Source organism: Salmo salar, unplaced genomic scaffold, assembly GCF_905237065.1.
Source record: "Salmo salar unplaced genomic scaffold, Ssal_v3.1, whole genome shotgun sequence".
Classification (NCBI taxonomy): Eukaryota; Metazoa; Chordata; class Actinopteri; order Salmoniformes; family Salmonidae; genus Salmo; species Salmo salar.
In genome coordinates this window covers 125,020-152,371 of record NW_025548021.1, presented here as the reverse complement: position 1 = coordinate 152,371, position 27,352 = coordinate 125,020, and the positions used below count along the sequence as shown (strand labels likewise).

At 44.0% G+C, this 27,352-nt stretch overlaps 1 protein-coding gene and 1 long non-coding RNA gene across 2 annotated transcripts; both read left to right on the top strand.

Annotated features, from left to right (window-relative positions):
* Positions 1-804: 804 nt before the first annotated feature.
* Positions 805-12,444, top strand: LOC123732585 (tripartite motif-containing protein 16-like). The gene is made up of 6 exons (XM_045711852.1): positions 805-1,642; positions 3,568-3,663; positions 8,610-8,843; positions 11,298-11,457; positions 11,583-11,642; positions 11,879-12,444. Exons 1-6 carry the CDS (start codon positions 1,046-1,048, stop codon positions 12,385-12,387), a joined length of 1,656 nt encoding a protein of 551 aa, XP_045567808.1. The 5' UTR covers positions 805-1,045; the 3' UTR covers positions 12,388-12,444.
* Positions 12,445-23,472: 11,028 nt separating this feature from the next.
* Positions 23,473-24,367, top strand: LOC123732586 (uncharacterized). The gene is made up of 2 exons (XR_006763290.1): positions 23,473-23,750; positions 24,128-24,367. It is a non-coding gene; the product is annotated as an uncharacterized lncRNA (long non-coding RNA).
* The last annotated feature ends 2,985 nt before the right edge of the window (positions 24,368-27,352 follow it).

The window sequence follows — 27,352 nt, the reverse complement described above, 5'->3', positions numbered from 1 at the left end:
GCCATCACGGCTAGCTATTTAGACACCCGGCAAGATTAGCCTTCACCAAAATCCTATTTCCTATAAGAAAAATGTTCTTACCTTTCCTGTTCTTCGTCAGAATGCACTCCCAGGACTTCTACTTCAATAACAAATGTAGGTTTGGTCCCAAATAATCCATCGTTATATCCAAATATCCTCTGTATTGTTCGATGCGTTCTAGACACTATACGAATGGTAAATAACGGTCGCACGCATGGCGTGACAAAAAATTTCTAAATATTCCATTACCGTACTTCGAAGCATGTCAACCGCTGTTTAAAACCAATTTTTATGCCATTTATCTCGTAGAAAAGCGATAATATTCCGACCGGGAATCTGCAATAAGCTAAACAGCCGAATGAAATTTCTCCACGGGGGCGAATCGTGCACGCGCCTCATTCAATGGTCCTTTGATCGGCCACTTGGATAAGGCGATAATCTGTTTCAGCCAGAGGCTGCCTCGTCATCGTTCAGGTTTTTCCCGGGTTCTGAGAGCCTATTGGAGCCCTGGGAATTGTCACGTTACAGCTAAGATCCTTACTCTTCAATAAACAGATGCAAGACGCACGACTCCTTGTCAGACAGGCCACTTCCTGCATGAAACCTTGTCAGGTTTTTGCCTGCCAAAGGAGTTCTGTTATACTCACAGACACCATTCAAACAGTTTTAGAAACTTTAGCGTGTTTTCTATCCAAACCTGAACAATAATATGCATATTCTAGCTTCTGAGTTGGTGTAGGAGGCAGTTAAAAATGGGCACATATTTTTTCCAAAATTCTCAATACTGCCCCCTAGCCCATTAAGGGTCCTAACCTAGGAACTAAAATATTTGTCTCCTTCTCGACGTTGCATGCAGTTCTCTCTCTCCCTTCCTCTAACCCCTCCCTCCCTCCTTCCCTCCCTCTAAACTCACCTATCTGGCAGGACCAGAAAGTCCATACCTCCCAAAAACTAACTTCTGTGGATACAAAACATATCTGAGTCTCTGTGTCGTCTGTCTTTGTGAGAGTGAACAACTGTCAAAATGGCTCAGAAGGGAGTTATGCTGGACCAGGACCAGTTCTGTTGTTCTGTCTGTCTGGGTCTACTGAAGGAACCAGTCACCATCCCCTGTGGACACAATTACTGTAGAAGCTGTATTGAGGGCTGCTGGGATCAGGATGTTCTGAAAGGGGTCTATAGCTGTCCTCAGTGCAGAGAGACCTTCACTCCAAGGCCTAATCTGAGGAAAAATAACATGTTGGCTGATATGGTGGAGGAACTGAAGAAGACAAGACTCCAGGCTGCTCCCCCTCCTGCTCTGTGCTATGCTGGACCTGGAGATGTGGCATGTGATTTCTGCACTGGGACCAGAAAGCAGAAAGCCCTCATGTCTTGTTTGGTGTGTCTGGCCTCTTACTGTGAGACTCACCTCCAATCTCACTATGAATCTCCTGCTTTCAAGAAGCACAAGCTGGTCAAAGCCACCGCACAACTACAGGAGAAGATCTGCTCTCATCATGACAAACTGCTGGAGGTTTACTGTCGTACCGATCAGCAGTGTATCTGTATGCTGTGTACAATGGATGAACATAAAGGCCATGATACAGTGTCAGCTGCAGCAGAGAGGACTGAGAAACAGGTAAGACCAGAACAACTTGTTGGTGACTGTCTGATAAACAAAGAATTAAAGATACAGTAGGAACTAAGGCTGTGTGAATATGAGATCATTCAAGTGAAATCGATCCAGGTCAGAACAAATATGAACACAAACCTTGAGTTTATAGATATGTTAACCCAGATTCTGGGGCGGCAGCGTAGCCTAGTGGTTAGAGCATTGGACTAGTTAATGAAAGTTTGCAAGATCGAATCCCCGAGCTGACAAGGTACAAGTCTGTCGTTCTGTCCCTGAACAAGGAAGTTAACCCACTGTTCCTAGGCTGTCATTGAAAATAAGAATTGTATGGGCCTCCCGGGTGGCACAGTGGTTCAAGGCCTACGACCTTTGGGTTCGAGCCCAGGCTCTGTCGCAGCTGGCCGTGACCGGGAGGACCATGGCGTGGTGCACAATTGATCCAGTGTCGGGAGGGTTAGGCCGGCAGGGATATCCTTGTCTCTTTGCGCACTAGCGACTCCTGTGGCGGGCCGGGTGCAGTACACGCTGACCAGGTTGCCAGATGCACGGTGTTTACTCCGGTATTGGTGTAGTTGGCTTCCGGGTTGGATGTGCGTTGTGTCAAAAAGCACTGTGGCTTGGTTGTGTTTCGGAGGACGCATGGCTCTCGACCTTTGCCTCTCCTGAGTCCGTACGGGAGTTGCAGCGACAACACTGTAACTACTACTAATTGGACACTATGAAAAAGGTGTAAAAAAAATAATACTAATTTTTTTAACTTAACTAAGACTTGCCTTGCAAAATAAAGGTAAAAAAACAACATGTATCACAATTTTTTAAAGACTCAAACCAAGTTTTTTCACCAATTGGGGTCATACAGCTGCAAAGACAAAGACACAAGCACACATATTTATAACCTCATACTAGGCGAGATCAACTCCTTACACATCTAGACAGCCAATACATCTGTGTTGCTTGGCAGGAACTTAATTGGTTCCTCTCAAATGGCCCTGCCTGATGCTAGAACCTTGGTGGGTGTGGAAGTGTATGTGTGTGAGATAAGACTGTAGTAGGAGGGACATTGGGGTTGGCCTTTCTAGCACCCCTCCCAGAGGTTTCTTCTCACAGACAAATTCCTTGCTCCTCCCTAGTTCTGCAGCTGGCCTGCCTTATCAGAGACTAACTACACTGTTGCATTCCTGTCTCCTCCCTAGTTCTGAAGCTGGCCTGACTTATCAGAAACTAACTAGACTGTTGAATTCCTGTCTCCTCCCTAGTTCTGAAGCTGGCCTGACTTATCAGAAACTAACTAGACTGTTGAATTCCTGGCTCCTCTCTAGTTCTGCAGCTGGCCTGCCTTATCAGAGACTGAAACTAGTCTGTTGAATTCCTGGCTCCTCTCTAGTTCTGCAGCTGGCCTGCCTTATCAGAGACTAACTAGACTGTTGAATTCCTGGCTCCTCTCTAGTTCTGCAGCTGGCCTGCCTTATCAGAGACTGAAACTAGTTGCCCTTTGCCTCCCTCTTTAGGAACAGTGATATTCAACAATAACATGTTTGAACAGAATATTTCAGCACTTCCCCTTGTCTCTCTCAGTAACTTTCCATACACCAAGTTCCTATCCACCCTTCATTAACCCCAACATATACAATCCTTATACATGTAAAGTCATCAATAAGTTATAGTATGGTAACATGAATAAGTATATTTCTAGCTAGAATACAACAAGTCAAACATCATTATCATTCGTTATTAAACACCCAATCAACTCCCTGATTTGTGTACAGTTAAAACTATAATCATTCACACGACTACATAATGATATAATTTCAGACAGACACTTCCTCAATATTTGTATCCCTATTTTCTATGGGCCCTATGTCACATTACTATACTATTGATCTACTGGACTAATAAAGCTTGATATCTCATTGAAGAGTGATTCTCCACAGAGGCAGCTGGGGATGAGTCAGCAGAAGGTCCAGCAGAGATTCCAGGAGAGAGAGAAGAAGCTGAAGGAGCTCCAACAGGCTGTGGAGTCTCTCAAGGTGAGTATTGTTGACCAGAGGAGACACACCATTTCACATCTCTCCTCCAGTCAGAGAGAGGGAGAGAGGTAGAGAGGTCCCTATCCAGTCCCACTGACCCCACCGTTGAGAACAGGCTGTCTTGACCCCTTTCAGAGAATAGACTGTTTAATGTCACCGACAGGATATGAACCCTGGTCTACTGCAGGAGAAACCAACATATTGACCATTACACCAAGAGGACGTTCCCTATTGGGCCGACACTGATTTAGAAGTCGCAGGCGGGGCTACCTCATCACATAACCATGAGTAACCATGACTGACTCATGTCCCCTATACATTAACATGGAGCTCTCTCTCAATTCAATTCAAAGGGCTTTATTGGCATGGGAAACATATGTTTACATATGAACAGAAATGAACAGTGAACATTACACTCACAAAAGATTCAAAGAAATAGAGACATTTCAAATGTTATAATTCAATTGGAAAACAGAGGTTTTTTGTGGTTTCACGGTGGGTGGGACCTTCGATATTTGTTTGTGTTTCTTCTGACCAGAGAGAGTGGTCGCTCCGTGTCACGCAACTTGGGTCAAGATCTGATTCTTGTTTTGCTCTTAGGAACAGGGCACCATTGAAAGGAGTGATTTCTGGGGTAGCGTTAGTGTGGAGGTGGAGCAATTGAAGTTGAAGGCTCTTGGTGTTTGTGATGCCCACCGTTTGGTGTGAAGCAGACCAGGTGGGGAGCGTGGTGAAACAGAGGAGTCACTGTCAGCGTTTGAGTCTTTACTCGACAAAGTCATGTTAGGATATATCAGTTATCCTGTTAGAGTCTTTGTGTTGAATCCACTGAGCTGTTTCAGGTGCAACGTTTATGGTCATGTTGCAGCAGTTTGTAGGAGGGAGATTCCAGGATGTGGGAAGTGTGCAGGAGGTCATGGGATAGAGGACTGTGTAGTTTCGGTGGATAAAGTTGTGTCAACTGTAGGGGTACACATGTTGCTGGGGATCAGAGGTGTCTGGTGAGAGAGAGGCAGGTTGAGGTGGCTAGAGTCAGAGTAGTGCAGAAGGTGTCGTATGCTGAGGCAGTGAAGAAAGTAGAGGAGGATGGGTCAAGGGTGATGATCCTGAGAGGATCCCTGTGAGTAGTAGATCTGTTCCAGCACAGAGGAATTGGCCAACGAGTGATATATGCTTCAGTAAGGTTGGCTTCTTAGAGTTCAAAGCAATGGTTATCAACTGTACCTCAGAAATGGAATGTAAATCACAGACAATATATGTTGTGGTGGCAGCTGCAGAGAAGTATTTGGTCAAATGAGATTTGACTTCAGAAGAGTTCCAGGGTGTGTTGAGTGGTGGTGTCCCGTCCTCCCAGGTAATTGGCATGGTGCAGGAGCAGATAGGGTCAAAGTAGTGGAATGGGGTAGTGGGTTTTTAATGAGTGTAGGGTTAGTTGGCATGGTGCAGGAGCAGATAGGGTCAAAGTAGTGGAATGGGGTAGTGGGTTTTTAATGAGTGTAGGGTTAGTTGGCATGGTGCAGGAGCAGATAGGGTCAAAGTAATGGAATGGGGTAGTGGGTTTTTAATGAGTGTAGGGTTAGTTGGCATGGTGCAGGAGCAGATAGGGTCAAAGTAGTGGAATGGGGTAGTGGGTTTTTAATGAGTGTAGGGTTAGTTGTCATGATGCAGGAGCGGATAGGGTCAAAGTAGTGGAATGGGGTAGTGGGTTTTTAATGAGTGTAGGGTTAGTTGGCATGGTGCAGGAGCAGATAGGGTCAAAGTAGTGGAATGGGGTAGTGGGTTTTTAATGAGTGTAGGGTTAGTTGGAAGGGTGTTGTTTTACTTGAAAAAATATGAAATGTTCCTTTTCCCATTTTGTATCACAAAGTAAAATAGATTTATATTATAGTCCAGTTGGGGGCGATAATACAACATATTGGATGCCAACCGCCGTTAAACTCCAAAGAAGAAGAAACGTTATATTATGTCTATGTACAGTGTTGTAACGATGTCTCTCTCTCTCATTCCATCACTTTCGTGGTAGTTGGTTGTGTGGGTCTCTGGTTATGAATGGGGTGCTGACAGACAATCGTTGATGGATATTTATTGAGCTCTGATCAGGACGACAATTGATTACGGGTGTATAGTTTATGGAACAGCAGCAAAGACTTAAGCTGGACAGAATCCAGTATATAGCTTTAAGGATATGTATTGGTGCATTTAAATCAACATCTGTATGTGTCTTACTAGTGGAGGCAGGTGACATGCCTTTGGCTATACGGTGTAATAAATTGTCATTATCTTATTGGGTTGCAAGGCTGTGAGGTTGAGCATCCCACTGCTACTGTTCTAGATGACTGTTGGGAATATACTAGTAGACAAGGCAGTGGTTTTGGTTGGACAGTTGTAGGTATCAATGTTATTATGGAGAAATGAGAGAATGGGTGTAGTAGTGCGATTCTTGCTGGGTCCCAGCACATTCAGGTGTGGAAGGGAATGAAATTGTAGACCTGTTAGCTAAAAGAGCTTTAAAACAAGATATAATATATATTAATGTTCCACAGGGTAGAGGTGAGGACAAATGTAAGATCAGAGACATTTTGATAGATGTGTGGCAGAAGAGATGGGGACTCTGGGCACAAGGGACGGCATTTATATGTCCTCTAAAGGTCGGTGGACCAAGGTTCAAAGGTCAGATTAGGAAGGAAGAGGTGGTGTTTACTCAATTGTGTTTAGGACATTGTATATTGAACTGGTCCTTACATCTGGTTGGCAGCATGTGAATGGTTTGTGTCTGGAGGGTATTGTCAATGAAGAGGTGGAGCATGTGTTGTTATATTGTTGTAAGGATGTTGAAGAGAGGGAAAGATTGAAGTGTAGGGTCATTGAGGTTGGATGGGGTTGGGGGGTTTGGAAGGGATTTGGGGGATGGGGGGAGGGTCTATTAGAAGTTAGTAGGACTCTTTTTTATTTTCTCAGAAGTACTGAGTTAGGTAGGAGGATTTAGAAATGGTGTAAACCGTGATTGAACACACTCCAGCACAGTAGGTGGCGCCATGCACCTTTAACGTTGATTTGCGGACCGCCATTATATCATAGAAGAAGAAGGTGTTGTGGTTCCTGAGGAGGGCTACTATTCTTTTTGCATATTTTCCAAATGTATTTTGTAGTTGTTAAGGGTTTATTTGTTAGTTTCCACTGTTTATCGGTTAGAGTTGAGGGGGGAGTAGGGTAGTTTGTTTGGGAGGTGTGATGTCCTCAACCGAGTGGAGAAGAAACGCTGTCTCTTCAGGTGCATTCTGGAGAATGGTGTGGAGGAATTATTGATCATGGTCGGTGAACAGGTGGGAGAGGAACATATACACTCTGTATCCAGAATGAACAAGGCGGTGGTTGTGGTAATGTAAAAGGTGAGTCTTGTTGCCCGGCTAGTTACCAGTATGATTTATGTGAGGGGGGTGTTGGTGCTGATTTCAACAAGAGTAGTGGTGTCTAATCTGCCTCCGTTTATTACGGACGAACAGATCCGTAAAGAGTTGGTTCGTTTTGGTCCATTTCCAAGTGGTTTTCTGAACTAAATTCAAGGTTAAACAGGGGAGGGTGGTACACAGGGTTTGTTAGCACAGATAGTGTGGACATTTTTTACAAATATTTTCTGATGAAACTATCCGCCAAGGAGCCCAGTGATATAATATTAGCATATGTCCCAGCTGTTTGCTGTGGTTTTGAAGTAATTCTCTTCCAGCCCACGTTAACCTTGTAGGTTTACCTCAGGTAACTTATTGTTAACTAGGTTACAGCTACTTGGTGAGGAAGCTCACTGTTCACCTGGTTACATGTTGTAGTGACCTACAGTGTTAGTGAGTAGAACAGATGGTTGGTGCAAAGACATCAAACGTTAAACATGTTTAAACATATTTTATTTCAGAAAAAGGTTTAAAACCTAAACAAAACGTATGTCCCTGTCCTCTTTTTCAAGATGTCCCGATTTAAACAGATGTGTTGTTTCTAAATGGCTGCTGGGTAATATGATAATCGTTGAAATCTGTTGGTTCGTAGACATCAAATAGAGAGAATGCTGCGCAGGTTCACTGAGTTGTAAACCAAATGGATAGGTGGAGCTCATTGATTTGTAGCTCTGACTCAGTTGCTACCTCAGATTATGAGCCTATCAAGTGTGGTGAATGAGGTATGTAGTACCCACAGAAGACCACAGGGAGGAGCAAGAGAGATATAAACCCATACAGTTTTTCTCTTTAAATACCCTGAACCTAACAATCAATCAAATGTATTTATGAAGCCCTTTTTACATCAGCAGATGTCACAAAGTGCTGTACAGAAACTCTAACCCTACGTATAACCTATTTTAGCCTGAACCCTAATTCTAGGGTAGGGTAGCCTACAACTATTTTAGTAATAATATTATGTTAGTAAATACCGTTTTAGTACTAAATAACATTTGTTATTTTTTAAATAAAACCTATGTAAGCATTTGTTTTTTATTAGTTATTTTATTATATTTATTATTGCAAGGCAGAACACTTGATTAACAAGACTCATTTGTTTTATATGTTAAATGTGGTTTGAACTGGGTGACATAGTAACCTCTATGTGAAAGTCCAGCAATTGGCGTGGGACAGGTGGGGCAGGTTTGAGACTGATCTCTGGAATTAAATACACTTTATTTCTCAGCTGCCTCACCAATGTCTTTACGTGAATTAATAACTTTTAATTGGTAAATATTTCCAATAGATGGCAGCATAAGACCACGTAGCATCAGTTATAGGCTACAAGGAGCAATATGATTGACATAAAATAGCATGCAACCAAAGACAATGTCCCATGATTTTCTAAAATGGTAACTACCTACTGTCTCTGTCTCTCTGTTTCTCTCTCTGTCTCTGTCTCTCTCTCTCTCTGTCTCTCTGTCTCTGTCTCTCTCTCTCTGTGTCTCCCTCTCTCAACAGCGCTCTGCACAGGCAGCAGTGGAGGACAGTGATCAGATCTTTACTGAGCTGATCCGCTCCATTGAGAGAAGGAGCTCTGAGGTGAAGGAGCTGATCAGAGCCCAAGAGAAGACTCAAGTGAGTCAAGCTGAAGGACTCCTGGAGCAACTGAAGCAGGAGATAGCTGAGCTGAGGAAGAGAAGCACTGAGCTGGAGCAGCTCTCACACACAGAGGATCACATCCATTTCCTCCAGGTAACTAAACTGTCTTGTTACATGTGATATGAAATTAACTTAATGTGAAACTATTCATCTCAATCATTATGTTGTCCTGTCTGTCTCTCTGTCCCTCTCTCTCTCTCTCCCTGTCCCTCTCTCTCTGTCCCTCTTTGTCCCTCTGTCCCTCTCTCTCTCTGTCCCTCTCTCTCTGCTCCCTCTCTCTCTCTCTCTCCTCTGTCCCTCTCCCTCTCTCTCTGTCCCTCTCTCTCTCTCTCTCTCTGTCCCTCTCTCTCTCTGTCCTCTTCCTCTGTCCCTCTCTCTCTCTGTCCCTCTCTCTCTGTCCCTCTCTGTGTCCCTCTCTCTGTCTGTGTCCCTCTCTGTCTGTGTCCCTCTCTCTGTCTGTGTCCCTCTCTCTGTCTGTGTCCCTCTCTCTGTCTGTGTCCCTCTCTCTGTCTGTGTCCTCGCTCTGTCTGTGTCCCTCTGTCCCTCTGTGTCCTCTGCCTCTCTCTGTCCCTCTCTCTCTGTCCCTCCTCTGTCTGTCCCTCTCTCTCTCTGTGTCCCTCGCTCTGTCTGTGTCCCCTCTCTCTGTCTGTGTCCCTCGCTCTGTCTGTGTCCCCTCTCTCTCTCTGTGTCCCTCTCTCTCTCTGTGTCCCTCTCTCTCTCTTGTCCCTCTCTCTCTCTTGTCCCTCTCTCTCTCTTTGTCCCCTCCCTCTGTGTCCCCCTCTCTCTTTGTCCCTCTCTTTGTCCCCTCTCTTTGTCCCCTCTCTCTGTGTCCCTCTCTGTCCCTCTCTCTCTGTCCCTCTCTCTCTGTCCCTCTCTCTGTGTCCCTCTCTGCTCTCTGTGTCCCTCTCTGTGTCCCTCTCTCTGTGTCCTCTCTCTGTGTCCCTCTCTGTGTCTCTCTCTCTCTGTCCCCGTCCCTCTCTCTCTGTCCCCTCTCTCTCTGTCCCTCTCTCTCTGTCCCCCTCTCTCTCTCTTGTCCCCATCTCCCTCTCTCTGTCCCCTCTCTGTCCCCTCTCTGTCCCTCGTCTCTGTCCCTCTGTCTGTCCCTCTCTCTGTCCTTCTCCCTTCTCTGTCCCCATGTCTCTCCCTCTTTGTCCCTCTTTGTCCCTCTCATTCTTTGTCTCTCTTTGTCCCTCTTTGTCCCTCTCTCTCTTTGTCCATCTTTGTCCCTCTCTTTGTTTGTCCGTCTTTGTCCCTCTCTCTGTCCCTCTCTCTGCCTGTCTCTGTCACCTCTCCTTGTCTCTGTGTCCCCATGTCTCTCCCCTATCTCTGTCCCCATGTCTCTCCCTATCTCTGTCCCCATGTCTCTCCCTATCTCTGTCCCCATGTCTCTCCCTATCTCTGTCCCCATCTCTCTCCCTATCTCTGTCCCCATCTCTCTCCCTCTCTCTGTCCCCATCTCTCCCTCTCTGTCCCTCTCCCTCTTTGTCCCTCTTTGTCCCTCCCTCTTGCCTTGTCCCTCTCCCTCTTGTCCCTCTCCCTCTTTGTCCCTCTCTCATTGTCCCTCTTTGTCCCTCTCTCATTGTCCCTCTTTGTCCCTCTCTCTCTTTGTCCCTCTCTCTCTTTGTCCCTCTCTCTCTTTGTCCCTCTCTCTCTTTGTCCCTCTTTGTCCCTCTCTCTCTGTCCCCCTCTCTCTGTGTCCCTTTCTCTCTGTGTCCCTCTCTGTCTCTCTCTCTGTCCCTTTCTCTCTCTCTGTGTCCCCCTCTCTCTCTGTGTCCCTCTCTGTCTCTCTCTCTCTCTGTGTCCCCCTCTCTCTCTGTGTCTCTCTCTGTGTCCCTCTCGCTGTCCCTCTCGCTGTCCCTCTCTCTCTTTGTCCCTCTTTGTCCCTCTCTCTCTTTGTCCCTCTTTGTCCCTCTCTCTCTTTGTCCGTCTGTGTCCTCTCTCTCTTTGTCCGTCTGTGTCCCTCTCTCTCTTTGTCCGTCTGTGTCCCTCTCTCTCTTTGTCCCTCTCTTCTGTGTCCCTCTCTCTCTCTGTGTCCCTCTCTCTCTGTGTCCCCTCTCTCTCTGTGTCCCCTCTCTCTCTGTGTCCCTCTCTCTCTGTGTCCCTCTCTCTCTCTGTGTCCCCTCTCTCTGTGTCCCTCTCTGTCCCCTCTCGTGTCCCTCTCTCTCTTGTCCCTCTCTCTCTTTGTCCTCTTTGTCCCTCTCTCTCTCTTGTCCCTCTCTCTCTTTGTCCCTCTGTGTCCCTCTCTCTCTGTGTCCCCTCTGTGTCCCTCTCTCTCTGTGTCTCTTTGTGTCCCTCTCTTCTCTGTGTCCCTCTCTTTCTGTGTCCCTCTCTCTCTCTGTGTCCCTCTCTCTCTCTGTGTCCCTCTCTCTCTCTCTGTGTCCCTCTCTCTCTCTGTGTCCCTCTCTCTCTCTGTGTCCCCCTGTGTCTCTGTGTCCCCCTCTCTCTCTCTGTCCGTCCCTCTCTCTCTCTCTCTCTCTCTCTCCGTCCCTCTCTCTCTCTCTCTCCAGAGTTATCAGTCTCTCTCTCTCTCTCTCTCTCTCTCTCCAGAGTTATCAGTCTCTCTCCAGTATCAGTGTATCTTCAGACTTACCCAGCATCGTTGTCCGTCCTCTTCAGTACTTTGGAGATGTGAGTAAGACTGTGTCTGAACTGAGAGAGAAACTAGAAGACTTCCTTAAAGGAGAATGGACCAAGATCTCCACTACAGGTGTGTTGAAAACAATAAGAACATCAACTTTAGACCATTGAAAGTTCCCTACTAGTCATATACATGTGGAATATGGTATGATGATAACATTCCCTCTCTCTGTCAATGTGTTTGTGTGTCTGTAGTGAATATAGTGGATGTTTTACTGCCTCCAGAGCCCAAGACCAGAGAACTGTTGTTACAATGTGAGTCTCTTTATTGTGAAGTAACTAACAGTCTCTTTTTACTGACACTCCTAACAATCCCTCTAGAAATATATAGCAATAGTAGATCTAATCAAAGACTGGGTATCTATCTGACTCCTCATATTTCTCTGATTTGATCTCTGCTGTGCTCCAATCAAAGACAGGGTAGATACAGTATCTGACTTAACTTATTGTTCTGACTCCCCTCATTGGTCTCTGCTCTGCTCTTCTCCCAGATTCCTGTCAGCTCAGACTGGACCCAAACACAGCACGCACACACCTCTCTCTGTCTAAAGGGAACAGAAAGGTGACCTGTACAGACCAAGTCCAACCATATCCTGACCATCCAGACAGGTTCACCAACTGGTACCAGGTTCTGTGTAGAGAGGGTCTGTCTGGACGCTGTTACTGGGAGGTGGAGTGGACTGGTGATGTTTATACAGCAGTCTCCTATAAAGACATCAGCAGAACAGAGAGAGGTGGTGGATTTGGAGACAATAACAAGTCATGGAGTTTACATTGCTCTAGAGGTGGTTATTGGTTCAGACACAATAATGTTGAGACTAAAGTATCAGGCCCTCAGTCCTCCAGAGTAGGAGTGTACCTGGATCACAAGGCAGGTACTCTGTCCTTCTACAGTGTCTCTGACAACATGACCCTCCTCCACAGAGTCCAGACCACATTCACTCAGCCCCTCTATCCTGGGTTTATGCTCACTGGTACTGCTGAGCTGGTTAAACTGTAGTAGGTTCCACATAGATACTAGTCATGCTGGTGTAGTCTATAGCTGAGCTGGTTAAACTGTAGTAGGGTCCACATAGATACTAGTCATGCTGGTGTAGTCTATAGCTGATCTGGTTAAACTGTAGTAGGGTCCACATAGATACTAGTCATGCTGGTGTAGTCTATAGCTGAGTTGGTTAAACTGTAGTAGGGTCCACATAGATACTAGTCATGCTGGTGTAGTCTATAGCTGAGCTGGTTAAACTGTAGTAGGGTCCACATAGATACTAGTCATGCTGGTGTAGTCTATAGCTGAGCTGGTTAAACTGTAGTAGGGTCCACATAGATACTAGTCATGCTGGTGTAGACTATAGCTGAGCTGGTTAAACTGTAGTAGGGTCCACATAGATACTAGTCATGCTGGTGTAGTCTATAGCTGAGCTGGTTAAACTGTAGTAGGGTCCACATAGATACTAGTCATGCTGGTGTAGTCTATAGCTGAGCTGGTTAAACTGTAGTAGGGTCCACATAGATACTAGTCATGCTGGTGTAGTCTATAGCTGAGCTGGTTAAACTGTAGTAGGGTCCACATAGATACTAGTCATGCTGGTGTAGTCTATAGCTGAGCTGGTTAAACTGTAGTAGGGTCCACATATATACTAGTCATGCTGGTGTAGTCTATAGCTGATCTGGTTAAACTGTAGTAGGGTCCACATAGATACTAGTCATGCTGGTGTAGTCTATAGCTGATCTGGTTAAACTGTAGTAGGGTCCACATAGATACTAGTCATGCTGGTGTAGTCTATAGCTGAGCTGGTTAAACTGTAGTAGTGTCCACATAGATACTAGTCATGCTGGTGTAGTCTATAGCTGAGCTGGTTAAACTGTAGCAGGGTCCACATAGATACTAGTCATGCTGGTGTAGTCTATAGCTGATCTGGTTAAACTGTAGTAGGGTCCACATAGATACTAGTCATGCTGGTGTAGTCTATAGCTGAGCTGGTTAAACTGTAGTAGTGTCCACATAGATACTAGTCATGCTGGTGTAGTCTATAGCTGAGCTGGTTAAACTGTAGCAGGGTCCACATAGATACTAGTCATGCTGGTGTAGACTATAGCTGAGCTGGTTAAACTGTAGTAGGGTCCACATAGATACTAGTCATGCTGGTGTAGTCTATAGCTGAGCTGGTTAAACTGTAGTAGGGTCCACATAGATACTAGTCATGCTGGTGTAGTCTATAGCTGAGCTGGTTAAACTGTAGTAGGGTCCACATAGATACTAGTCATGCTGGTGTAGTCTATAGCTGAGCTGGTTAAACTATAGTAGGGTCCACATAGATACTAGTCATGCTGGTGTAGTCTATAGCTGAGCTGGTTAAACTGTAGTAGGGTCCACATAGATACTAGTCATGCTGGTGTAGTCTATAGTTGAGCTGGTTAAACTGTAGTAGGGTCCACATAGATACTAGTCATGCTGGTGTAGTCTATAGCTGAGCTGGTTAAACTGTAGTAGGGTCCACATAGATACTAGTCATGCTGCTGGTGTAGTCTATAGCTGAGCTGGTTAAACTGTAGTAGGGTCCACATAGATACTAGTCATGCTGGTGTAGTCTATAGCTGAGCTGGTTAAACTGTAGTAGGGTCCACATAGATACTAGTCATGCTGGTGTAGTCTATAGCTGAGCTGGTTAAACTGTAGTAGGGTCCACATAGATACTAGTCATGCTGGTGTAGTCTATAGCTGAGCTGGTTAAACTGTAGTAGGGTCCACATAGATACTAGTCATGCTGGTGTAGTCTATAGCTGAGCTGGTTAAACTGTAGTAGGGTCCACATAGATACTAGTCATGCTGGTGTAGTCTATAGCTGAGCTGGTTAAACTGTAGTAGGGTCCACATAGATACTAGTCATGCTGGTGTAGTCTATAGCTGAGCTGGTTAAACTGTAGTAGGGTCCACATAGATACTAGTCATGCTGGTGTAGTCTATAGCTGAGCTGGTTAAACTGTAGTAGGGTCCACATAGATACTAGTCATGCTGGTGTAGTCTATAGCTGAGCTGGTTAAACTGTAGTAGGGTCCACATAGATACTAGTCATGCTGCTGGTGTAGTCTATAGCTGAGCTGGTTAAACTGTAGTAGGGTCCACATAGATACTAGTCATGCTGGTGTAGTCTATAGCTGAGCTGGTTAAACTGTAGTAGGGTCCACATAGATACTAGTCATGCTGGTGTAGTCTATAGCTGAGCTGGTTAAACTGTAGTAGGGTCCACATAGATACTAGTCATGCTGGTGTAGTCTATAGCTGAGCTGGTTAAACTGTAGTAGGGTCCACATAGACACTAGTCATGCTGGTGTAGTCTATAGCTGAGCTGGTTAAACTGTAGCAGGGTCCACATAGATACTAGTCATGCTGGTGTAGACTATAGCTGAGCTGGTTAAACTGTAGTAGGGTCCACATAGATACTAGTCATGCTGGTGTAGTCTATAGCTGAGCTGGTTAAACTGTAGTAGGGTCCACATAGATACTAGTCATGCTGGTGTAGTCTATAGCTGAGCTGGTTAAACTGTAGTAGGGTCCACATAGATACTAGTCATGCTGGTGTAGTCTATAGCTGAGCTGGTTAAACTATAGTAGGGTCCACATAGATACTAGTCATGCTGGTGTAGTCTATAGCTGAGCTGGTTAAACTGTAGTAGGGTCCACATAGATACTAGTCATGCTGGTGTAGTCTATAGTTGAGCTGGTTAAACTGTAGTAGGGTCCACATAGATACTAGTCATGCTGGTGTAGTCTATAGCTGAGCTGGTTAAACTGTAGTAGGGTCCACATAGATACTAGTCATGCTGCTGGTGTAGTCTATAGCTGAGCTGGTTAAACTGTAGTAGGGTCCACATAGATACTAGTCATGCTGGTGTAGTCTATAGCTGAGCTGGTTAAACTGTAGTAGGGTCCACATAGATACTAGTCATGCTGGTGTAGTCTATAGCTGAGCTGGTTAAACTGTAGTAGGGTCCACATAGATACTAGTCATGCTGGTGTAGTCTATAGCTGAGCTGGTTAAACTGTAGTAGGGTCCACATAGATACTAGTCATGCTGGTGTAGTCTATAGCTGAGCTGGTTAAACTGTAGTAGGGTCCACATAGATACTAGTCATGCTGGTGTAGTCTATAGCTGAGCTGGTTAAACTGTAGTAGGGTCCACATAGATACTAGTCATGCTGGTGTAGTCTATAGCTGAGCTGGTTAAACTGTAGTAGGGTCCACATAGATACTAGTCATGCTGGTGTAGTCTATAGCTGAGCTGGTTAAACTGTAGTAGGGTCCACATAGATACTAGTCATGCTGGTGTAGTCTATAGCTGAGCTGGTTAAACTGTAGTAGGGTCCACATAGATACTAGTCATGCTGCTGGTGTAGTCTATAGCTGAGCTGGTTAAACTGTAGTAGGGTCCACATAGATACTAGTCATGCTGGTGTAGTCTATAGCTGAGCTGGTTAAACTGTAGTAGGGTCCACATAGATACTAGTCATGCTGGTGTAGTCTATAGCTGAGCTGGTTAAACTGTAGTAGGGTCCACATAGATACTAGTCATGCTGGTGTAGTCTATAGCTGAGCTGGTTAAACTGTAGTAGGGTCCACATAGACACTAGTCATGCTGGTGTAGTCTATAGCTGAGCTGGTTAAACTGTAGTAGGGTCCACATAGATACTAGTCATGCTGGTGTAGTCTATAGCTGAGCTGGTTAAACTGTAGTAGGGTCCACATAGATACTAGTCATGCTGCTGGTGTAGTCTATAGCTGAGCTGGTTAAACTGTAGTAGGGTCCACATAGATACTAGTCATGCTGGTGTAGTCTATAGCTGAGCTGGTTAAACTGTAGTAGGGTCCACATAGATACTAGTCATGCTGGTGTAGTCTATAGCTGAGCTGGTTAAACTGTAGTAGGGTCCACATAGATACTAGTCATGCTGCATGTGTAGTCTATAGCTGAGCTGGTTAAACTGTAGTAGGGTCCACATAGATACTAGTCATGCTGGTGTAGTCTATAGCTGAGCTGGTTAAACTGTAGTAGGGTCCACATAGATACTAGTCATGCTGGTGTAGTCTATAGCTGAGCTGGTTAAACTGTAGTAGGGTCCACATAGATACTAGTCATGCTGGTGTAGTCTATAGCTGAGCTGGTTAAACTGTAGTAGGGTCCACATAGATACTAGTCATGCTGGTGTAGTCTATAGCTGAGCTGGTTAAACTGTAGTAGGGTCCACATAGATACTAGTCATGCTGGTGTAGTCTATAGCTGAGCTGGTTAAACTGTAGTAGGGTCCACATAGACACTAGTCATGCTGGTGTAGTCTATAGCTGAGCTGGTTAAACTGTAGTAGGGTCCACATAGATACTAGTCATGCTGGTGTAGTCTATAGCTGAGCTGGTTAAACTGTAGTAGGGTCCACATAGATACTAGTCATGCTGCTGGTGTAGTCTATAGCTGAGCTGGTTAAACTGTAGTAGGGTCCACATAGATACTAGTCATGCTGGTGTAGTCTATAGCTGAGCTGGTTAAACTGTAGTAGGGTCCACATAGATACTAGTCATGCTGGTGTAGTCTATAGCTGAGCTGGTTAAACTGTAGTAGGGTCCACATAGATACTAGTCATGCTGGTGTAGTCTATAGCTGAGCTGGTTAAACTGTAGTAGGGTCCACATAGATACTAGTCATGCTGGTGTAGTCTATAGCTGAGCTGGTTAAACTGTAGTAGGGTCCACATAGATACTAGTCATGCTGGTGTAGTCTATAGCTGAGCTGGTTAAACTGTAGTAGGGTCCACATAGATACTAGTCATGCTGGTGTAGTCTATAGCTGAGCTGGTTAAACTGTAGTAGGGTCCACATAGATACTAGTCATGCTGCTGGTGTAGTCTATAGCTGAGCTGGTTAAACTGTAGTAGGGTCCACATAGATACTAGTCATGCTGGTGTAGTCTATAGCTGAGCTGGTTAAACTGTAGTAGGGTCCACATAGATACTAGTCATGCTGGTGTAGTCTATAGCTGAGCTGGTTAAACTGTAGTAGGGTCCACATAGATACTAGTCATGCTGCTGGTGTAGTCTATAGCTGAGCTGGTTAAACTGTAGTAGGGTCCACATAGATACTAGTCATGCTGGTGTAGTCTATAGCTGAGCTGGTTAAACTGTAGTAGGGTCCACATAGATACTAGTCATGCTGGTGTAGTCTATAGCTGAGCTGGTTAAACTGTAGTAGGGTCCACATAGATACTAGTCATGCTGGTGTAGTCTATAGCTGAGCTGGTTAAACTGTAGTAGGGTCCACATAGATACTAGTCATGCTGGTGTAGTCTATAGCTGAGCTGGTTAAACTGTAGTAGGGTCCACATAGACACTAGTCATGCTGGTGTAGTCTATAGCTGAGCTGGTTAAACTGTAGTAGGGTCCACATAGATACTAGTCATGCTGGTGTAGTCTATAGCTGAGCTGGTTAAACTGTAGTAGGGTCCACATAGATACTAGTCATGCTGCTGGTGTAGTCTATAGCTGAGCTGGTTAAACTGTAGTAGGGTCCACATAGATACTAGTCATGCTGGTGTAGTCTATAGCTGAGCTGGTTAAACTGTAGTAGGGTCCACATAGATACTAGTCATGCTGGTGTAGTCTATAGCTGAGCTGGTTAAACTGTAGTAGGGTCCACATAGATACTAGTCATGCTGCTGGTGTAGTCTATAGCTGAGCTGGTTAAACTGTAGTAGGGTCCACATAGATACTAGTCATGCTGCTGGTGTAGTCTATAGCTGAGCTGGTTAAACTGTAGTAGGGTCCACATAGATACTAGTCATGCTGGTGTAGTCTATAGCTGAGCTGGTTAAACTGTAGTAGGGTCCACATAGATACTAGTCATGCTGGTGTAGTCTATAGCTGAGCTGGTTAAACTGTAGTAGGGTCCACATAGATACTAGTCATGCTGGTGTAGTCTATAGCTGAGCTGGTTAAACTGTAGTAGGGTCCACATAGACACTAGTCATGCTGGTGTAGTCTATAGCTGAGCTGGTTAAACTGTAGTAGGGTCCACATAGATACTAGTCATGCTGGTGTAGTCTATAGCTGAGCTGGTTAAACTGTAGTAGGGTCCACATAGATACTAGTCATGCTGCTGGTGTAGTCTATAGCTGAGCTGGTTAAACTGTAGTAGGGTCCACATAGATACTAGTCATGCTGCTGGTGTAGTCTATAGCTGAGCTGGTTAAACTGTAGTAGGGTCCACATAGATACTAGTCATGCTGGTGTAGTCTATAGCTGAGCTGGTTAAACTGTAGTAGGGTCCACATAGATACTAGTCATGCTGGTGTAGTCTATAGCTGAGCTGGTTAAACTGTAGTAGGGTCCACATAGATACTAGTCATGCTGGTGTAGTCTATAGCTGAGCTGGTTAAACTGTAGTAGGGTCCACATAGATACTAGTCATGCTGGTGTAGTCTATAGCTGAGCTGGTTAAACTGTAGTAGGGTCCACATAGATACTAGTCATGCTGGTGTAGTCTATAGCTGAGCTGGTTAAACTGTAGTAGGGTCCACATAGATACTAGTCATGCTGGTGTAGTCTATAGCTGAGCTGGTTAAACTGTAGTAGGGTCCACATAGATACTAGTCATGCTGGTGTAGTCTATAGCTGAGCTGGTTAAACTGTAGTAGGGTCCACATAGATACTAGTCATGCTGGTGTAGTCTATAGCTGAGCTGGTTAAACTGTAGTAGGGTCCACATAGATACTAGTCATGCTGGTGTAGACTATAGCTGAGCTGGTTAAACTGTAGTAGGGTCCACATAGATACTAGTCATGCTGGTGTAGACTATAGCTGAGCTGGTTAAACTGTAGTAGGGTCCACATAGATACTAGTCATGCTGGTGTAGTCTATAGCTGAGCTGGTTAAACTGTAGTAGGGTCCACATAGATACTAGTCATGCTGGTGTAGTCTATAGCTGAGCTGGTTAAACTGTAGTAGGGTCCACATAGATACTAGTCATGCTGGTGTAGTCTATAGCTGAGCTGGTTAAACTGTAGTAGGGTCCACATAGATACTAGTCATGCTGCTTGTGTAGTCTATAGCTGAGCTGGTTAAACTGTAGTAGGGTCCACATAGATACTAGTCATGCTGGTGTAGTCTATAGCTGAGCTGGTTAAACTGTAGTAGGGTCCACATAGATACTAGTCATGCTGGTGTAGTCTATAGCTGAGCTGGTTAACCTGTAGTAGGGTCCACATAGATACTAGTCATGCTGGTGTAGTCTATAGCTGAGCTGGTTAAACTGTAGTAGGGTCCACATAGATACTAGTCATACTGGTGTAGTCTATAGCTGAGCTGGTTAAACTGTAGTAGGGTCCACATAGATACTAGTCATGCTGGTGTAGTCTATAGCTGAGCTGGTTAAACTGTAGTAGGGTCCACATAGATACTAGTCATGCTGGTCTAGTCTATAGCTGAGCTGGTTAAACTGTAGTAGGGTCCACATAGATACTAGTCATGCTGGTGGTGATGGTCCCCAGATGTGATGATTCATTCTACTCTGTTTTATGTACAATGATTTAACTGATTTCATCTTCAGATGTTCTGAATTAAAATAAACATTCAATGTATTCATATTTATTTAAGTGCAATGTTTTAATCTGTACATTTCCATGAATCATGATGTATGGTGTTGATGTATATTGGTTGTCATTCAGAACCATTGATATGTTTTCTCAGTTGGTTCTCTGTCTCTATGTAATTCTCCTCAGTATCATTGATCAGCTTGTAGGCTCGGCCCTAATTGATGTGTTCTCTGTCACCTGGAGCTGCATGGAAAATGGTCCAGGAACAAAAGGACGATTCAGGACTAGTCAGCCCACTACAAGCTGGAATCACTTACTTTCTACTAACGTATATGGTCTGGTTTCCCAGACACAGATTAATCCTAGTCCTGGACTAAAAAGCATGTTCAATGTAGATGTCCAGGAAACCGTCCCTAAATGTGTCATCTTTCATCCTCCCATACTGCTCAGTCCAGCAACATTAAACCTGTCCAGCAGGTGGTGGTATTGACCAAACAATAAAACCAGCAGATATCTTGACTTGCCACTCAGTATATCAGTAATGTTCAGAATAGTACTTTAATATCATTGGAGATTGATGGTCTTTTTAATCCACTATCCAGAGTCAGGAACAGATGATGTTAGGTCTGCTACTGTTCAGTGATTAAATATGATTTATGGTGATGGGAAATAAAAAATACAACACTAAACTTCATCTAGTAATAGTTTTCCTTTGTTATTTATTCCAAGGTGTGTCTTTAACTTGTAAATGGATTGTGTGGAGGTGAGCTAGTGGTGTGGGTGAATATTCCAGTTGTGTTTAGGCATCTTCATGTCTGACATCCCCCAGTTCTGTTCAGACCCATTGAACTGGGTCACATTCTAAATGGTGACTTGTATTGATAGTCCATACTGGACCTAACTGTGGTTAACCAGACTGGAGGGGTTCTGATCACATATTCCCTCATCTCCACAACTTTACTTATCTCTCTCTCTCTCTCTCTCTCTCTCTCTCTCTCTCTCTCTCTCTCTCTCTGTGTGTGAATAGAAAGCAGGCAACCTCAATATGGTTTCATTCCTGTAGTTATCAGAAAACATGTAACAATTATCTCTCCTTTCTAAGTGTGAACTTGTCCACTTCCCTTCATGGATTTAAAAGGAAATGACTGGTATATGTAAACTCCCTCTACCCCATGTCAACACCAATCCAATGCTTTTACATTTGTGAGGAGTAGTGAAGGAAAGCTACACTTCAGGAGATAGGAGAGATTATTGGGACGCCCCCATGGAGAGATGATAGAGGGATGTGAAAGAGGAGAGAGGTAATGGTTGTACTCCCCCATGGAGAGATGATAGAGGGATGTGAAAGAGGAGAGAGGTAATGGTTGTACTCCCCATGGAGAGATGATAGAGGGATGTGAAAGAGGAGAGAGGTAATGGTTGTACTCCCCCATGGAGAGATGATAGAGGGATGTGAAAGAGGAGAGAGGTAATGGTTGTACTCCCCCATGGAGAGATGATAGAGGGATGTGAAAGAGGAGAGAGGTAGCGGTTATACTCCTCCATGGAGAGATGAGAGGGATGTGAAATGGTTGGACTGGACTTATTTATTCTCTCATTAATGACTTATTCTGTTTCAATAACATAATTACAATACACAAACTAATTACATTGAAGGAGTTATTGTATTAAAGTAAATCTGTATTAAAATTCACAATAAAATGTACAGTTCATTCCATAGCTTAACATTGGAAATGCTCCCTCCCTCCTATAAAAGTCATTGACGTGTTGGATGAGATAGGACCCTGCCTTCACCTGGGGATATTTGTTGGACCCATCACAACAGGTGATGAGGACCTCATCCTCCAGCTGCACAAAGAAAGCCAGGGGCTGCAGTGTGCTCCAGTCTCCAGCAGGGGGCAGTAAAACCCTATGGACCTGAAAGGGAAAGTGAGGAGTAAAAATCAAAGGTGAATTTACATTGATGTTTCCACGGAGACCTGAGTCATATTCACTAGGCACCAAACTGAACTCAAACAGGGAGGGACTAACTGAACTTAACCTCTCTTGGGTCGTCGGGACGAAATCGTCCCACCTACGTAACAGCCAGTGGCGCGTTATTCAAATACCTCAAAAATGCAAAAACTTCAATTTTTCAAACATATGACTATTTTACACCATTTTAAAGACAAGACTCTCGTTAATCTAACCACACTGTCCGATTTCAAAAAGGCTTTACAACGAAAGCAAAACATTAGATTATGTCAGCAGAGTACCCAGCCAGAAATAATCAGACACCCATTTTTCAAGCTAGCATATAATGTCACATAAACCCAAACCACAGCTAAATGCAGCACTAACCTTTGATGATCTTCATCAGATGACAACCCTAGGACATTATGTTATACAATACATGCATGTTTTGTTCAATCAAGTTCATATTTATATCAAAAACCAGCTTTTTACATTAGCATGTGACGTTCAGAACTAGCAAGCGTCCCACCTAGCCCATAGTGTAAATACATGGACTTTCTGGTTCTGCCAGAGGGCTGGTGTTAGAGGGAGGGAAGGAGGGAGTGAGTGAGGAAGGGGTTAGAGGAAGGGAGGGAGAGAGAGAAAACTGCAGGCAAAGTTGACAGCAGAGATCCCCTGTATTGGATAGAGATAATCAAGAAGGCCAAGAAATTGTCAGACAGGGTACTTCCTGCATGGAATCTTCTCAGGTTTTGACCTGCCATTTGAGTTCTGTTATACTCACAGACACCATTCAAATAGTTTTAGAAACTTTCGAGTGTTTTCTATCCAAAGCCAATAATTATATGCATATTCTAGTTACTGGGCAGGAGTAGTAACCAGATTAAATCGGGTACGTTTTTTATCCAGCCGTGTCAATACTGCCCCCTAGCCCTAACAGGTTAACAAACTGCTCCACTAACCTCTCTGTCTGCTTGCACTTGCTCTGTCACAGGCTATGAGCCGGCCTGTGACACTTTTGTGACTCCTCCACTTGGCTGGAAAATGTTTGTATGGTTTTGTGTGCTGGGTGCTGTCCTCAGATAATCGCATGGTATGCTTTCGCCGCAAAGCCTTTTTGAAAACTGACACAGCGGCTGGATTAACAAGAAGTTAATCTTTAAACTGATGTATAACACTTGACGTTTTATGAATTTTTATTATGAGTATTTCTGTTTTTGAATTTGGCGCTCTGCATTTTCACCGGATGTTGTGCCGCTAGCGGAATGCCTTTCCCAAACAGGTTTCAACTTGGGGATTTCCTTAACGTCAAGCGTGAGGTTAAACATATAGGGGGGAGCAATGATGTCAGCAGCTAGGTGTAGGAAGCAGGGGTCTAGTTCATCAGGGCCAGGAGATTGACCTGCAGTCATCTTGATTTCAGACCACTTTGGAGAAGTGTTCCACAGGCAGTACATATACTGAGTGTACAAAACATTAAGGACACCTGCTCTTTCCATAACATAGACTGTTTCTGTACAGCACTTGGTGACATCGGCTGATGTAAAAAGGGCTTTATAAATACATTTGATGATGATGATGATATTAACAAACTTACCAAGTGACCTGTGATGAAATCTATTGTAGAATAAATGGAACCTGGATCCATTTCATTCCATTAACATGGTTTATGTGTGTTATAGCAGTAATGGGGTTAAACTGATATTAAAATGACAACTCCATAGGTGGTACCAGGTCAGGGGAGTTCATCTCTGCTCCCAGCATCCCTGGGACAGTACTGATCAACATAGCTGACCTGATGCAGAGGTGGACCAGTGATGTTTTCCTCTCAGTGGTGAGACTTGCCATTTGAAACACCTTTACCTGAGATGGTACAAGACGTTACAGGCTTATTGCATGTGGAAACAGACCTGCGTTCAATTACTATTTAAAATAATGTTGAATACTTAATAAGCAGTGGTTGATTGAGTTGGTTGGAATGGAACCAATAGAAACATCTTAAAAGTACAAACAAACCCCTCCCACCTGGAGGACTAAAGGATTCGGTAGAGAAAAATATTTAGCAACAGAAAACGAAAATTTATTTTCTTAAGTTCAGTTAGTCCCTCCCTGTTTGAGTTCAGTTTGGTGCCTAGTGAATATGACTCAGGTCTCCGTGGAAACATCAATGTAAATTCACCTTTGATTTTTACTCCTCACTTTCCCTTTCAGGTCCATAGGGTTTTACTGCCCCCTGCTGGAGACTGGAGCACACTGCAGTCCCTGGCTTTCTTTGTGCAGCTGAAGGATGAGGTCCTCATCACCTGTTGTGATGGGTCCAACAAATATCCCCAGGTGAAGGCAGGGTCCTATCTCATCCATCATTCCTTGAATGTAATTAGTTTGTGTATTGTAATTATGTTATTGAAACAGAATAAGTCATTAATGAGAGAATAAATAAGTCCAGTCCAACCATTACCTCTCTCCTCTTTCACATCCCTCTATCATCTCTCCATGGGGAGTACAACCATTACCTCTCTCCTCTTTCACATCCCTCTATCATCTCTCCATGCGGGAGTACAACCATTACCTCTCTCCTCTATTACATCCCTCTATCATCTCTCCATGGGGGAGTACAACCATTACCTCTCCTCTTTCACATCCCTCTATCATCTCTCCATGGGGGAGTACAACCATTACCTCTCTCCTCTTTCACATCCCTCTATCATCTCTCCATGGGGGAGTATAACCATTACCTCTCTCCTCTTTCACATCCCTCTATCATCTCTCCATGGGGGAGTACAAACATTACCTCTCTCCTCTTTCACATCCCTCTATCATCTCTCCATGGGGGAGTACAACCATTACCTCTCTCCTCTTTCACATCCCTCTATCATCTCTCCATGGGGGAGTACAACCATTACCTCTCTCCTCTTTCACATCCCTCTATCATCTCTCCATGGGGGAGTACAACCATTACCTCTCTCCTCTTTCACATCCCTCTATCATCTCTCCATGGGGGAGTACAACCATTACCTCTCTCCTCTTTCACATCCCTCTATCATCTCTACATGGGGGATTACAACCATTACCTCTCTCCTCTATTACATCCCTCTATCATCTCTCCATGGGGGAGTACAACCATTACCTCTCTCCTCTTTCACATCCCTCTATCATCTCTACATGGGGGAGTACAACCATTACCTCTCTCCTCTTTCACATCCCTCTATCATCTCTCCATGGGGACGTCCCAATAATCTCTCCTTCCTCCTGAAGTGTAGCTTTCCTTCTCTACTCCTCACAAATGTAAAATCATTGGATTGGTGTTGACATGGGGTAGAGGGAGTTTACATATACCAGTCATTTCCTTTAAATCCATGAAGGGAAGTGGACAAGTTCACACTTAGAAAGGAGAGATAATTGGGACACACCCCATGTGTTCTGATAACTACAGGAATGAAACCATATTGAGTTTGTCTGCTTTCTACACACACACACACACACACACACACACACACACACACACACACACACACACACACACACACACACACACACACACACACACACACACACACACACACACACACACACACACACACACACACACACACACACAGAGAGAGAACATCAGGTAAAGTTGTGGAGATGAGGGAATATGTGATCAGAACCCCTCCAGTCTGGTTAACCACAGTTAGGTCCAGTATGGACTATCAATACAAGTCACCATTTAGAATGTGACCCAGTTCAATGGGTCTGAACAGAACTGGGGGATGTCAGACATGAAGATGCCTAAACACAACTGGAATATTCAGCCACACCACTAGCTCACCTCCACACAATCCATTTACAAGTTAAAGAGACACCTTGGAATAAATAACAAAGGAAAACTATTACTAGATGAAGTTTAGTGTTGTATTTTTTATTTCCCATCACCATAAATCATATTTAATCACTGAACAGTAGCAGACCTAACTTCATCTGTTCCTGACTCTGGATAGTGGATTAAAAAGACCATCAATCTCCAATGATATTATTAAAGTACTATTCTGAACATTACTGATATACTGAGTGGCAAGTCAAGATATCTGCTGGTTTTATTGTTTGGTCAATACCACCACCTGCTGGACAGGTTTAATGTTGCTGGACTGAGCAGTATTGGAGGATGAAAGATGACACATTTAGGGCTGGTTTCATAGACATCTACATTGAACATACTTTTTTCACACTTAATCTGTTCCATGTCCAGGAAACCAGTCCATATAGTTTAGTTACTATCTGTTCCATGTCCAGGAAACCAGTCCATATAGTTTAGTTACTATCTGTTCCATGTCCAGGAAACCAGTCCATATAGTTTAGTTACTATCTGTTCCATGTCCAGGAAACCAGTCCATATAGTTTAGTTACTATCTGTTCCATGTCCAGGAAACCAGTCCATATAGTTTAGTTACTATCTGTTCCATGTCCAGGAAACCAGTCCATATAGTTTAGTTACTATCTGTTCCATGTCCAGGAAACCAGTCCATATAGTTTAGTTACTATCTGTTCCATGTCCAGGAAACCAGTCCATATAGTTTAGTTACTATCTGTTCCATGTCCAGGAAACCAGTCCATATAGTTTAGTTACTATCTGATCCATGTCCAGGAAACCAGTCCATATAGTTTAGTTACTATCTGTTCCATGTCCAGGAAACCAGTCCATATAGTTTAGTTACTATCTGTTCCATGTCCAGGAAACCAGTCCATATAGTTTAGTTACTATCTGTTCCATGTCCAGGAAACCAGTCCATATAGTTTAGTTACTATCTGTTCCATGTCCAGGAAACCAGTCCATATAGTTTAGTTACTATCTGTTCCATGTCCAGGAAACCAGTCCATATAGTTTAGTTACTATCTGTTCCATGTCCAGGAAACCAGTCCATATAGTTTAGTTACTATCTGTTCCATGTCCAGGAAACCAGTCCATATAGTTTAGTTACTATCTGTTCCATGTCCAGGAAACCAGTCCTTATAGTTTAGTTACTATCTGTTCCATGTCCAGGAAACCAGTCCATATAGTTTAGTTACTATCTGTTCCATGTCCAGGAAACCAGTCCATATAGTTTAGTTACTATCTGATCCATGTCCAGGAAACCAGTCCATATAGTTTAGTTACTATCTGATCCATGTCCAGGAAACCAGTCCATATAGTTTAGTTACTATCTGTTCCATGTCTATTGCAATTACAAAAGTATGAATACATTGAATTTTAATTCAGAACATCTGAAGATCAAATCAGTTAAATCATTGTAGATAAAACAGAGTAGAATAAATCATCACATCTGGGGACCATCACCACCAGCATGACTAGTATCTATGTGGACCCTACTACAGTTTAACCAGCTCAGCTATAGACTACACCAGCATGACTAGTATCTATGTGGACCCTACTACAGTTTAACCAGCTCTGCTATAGAC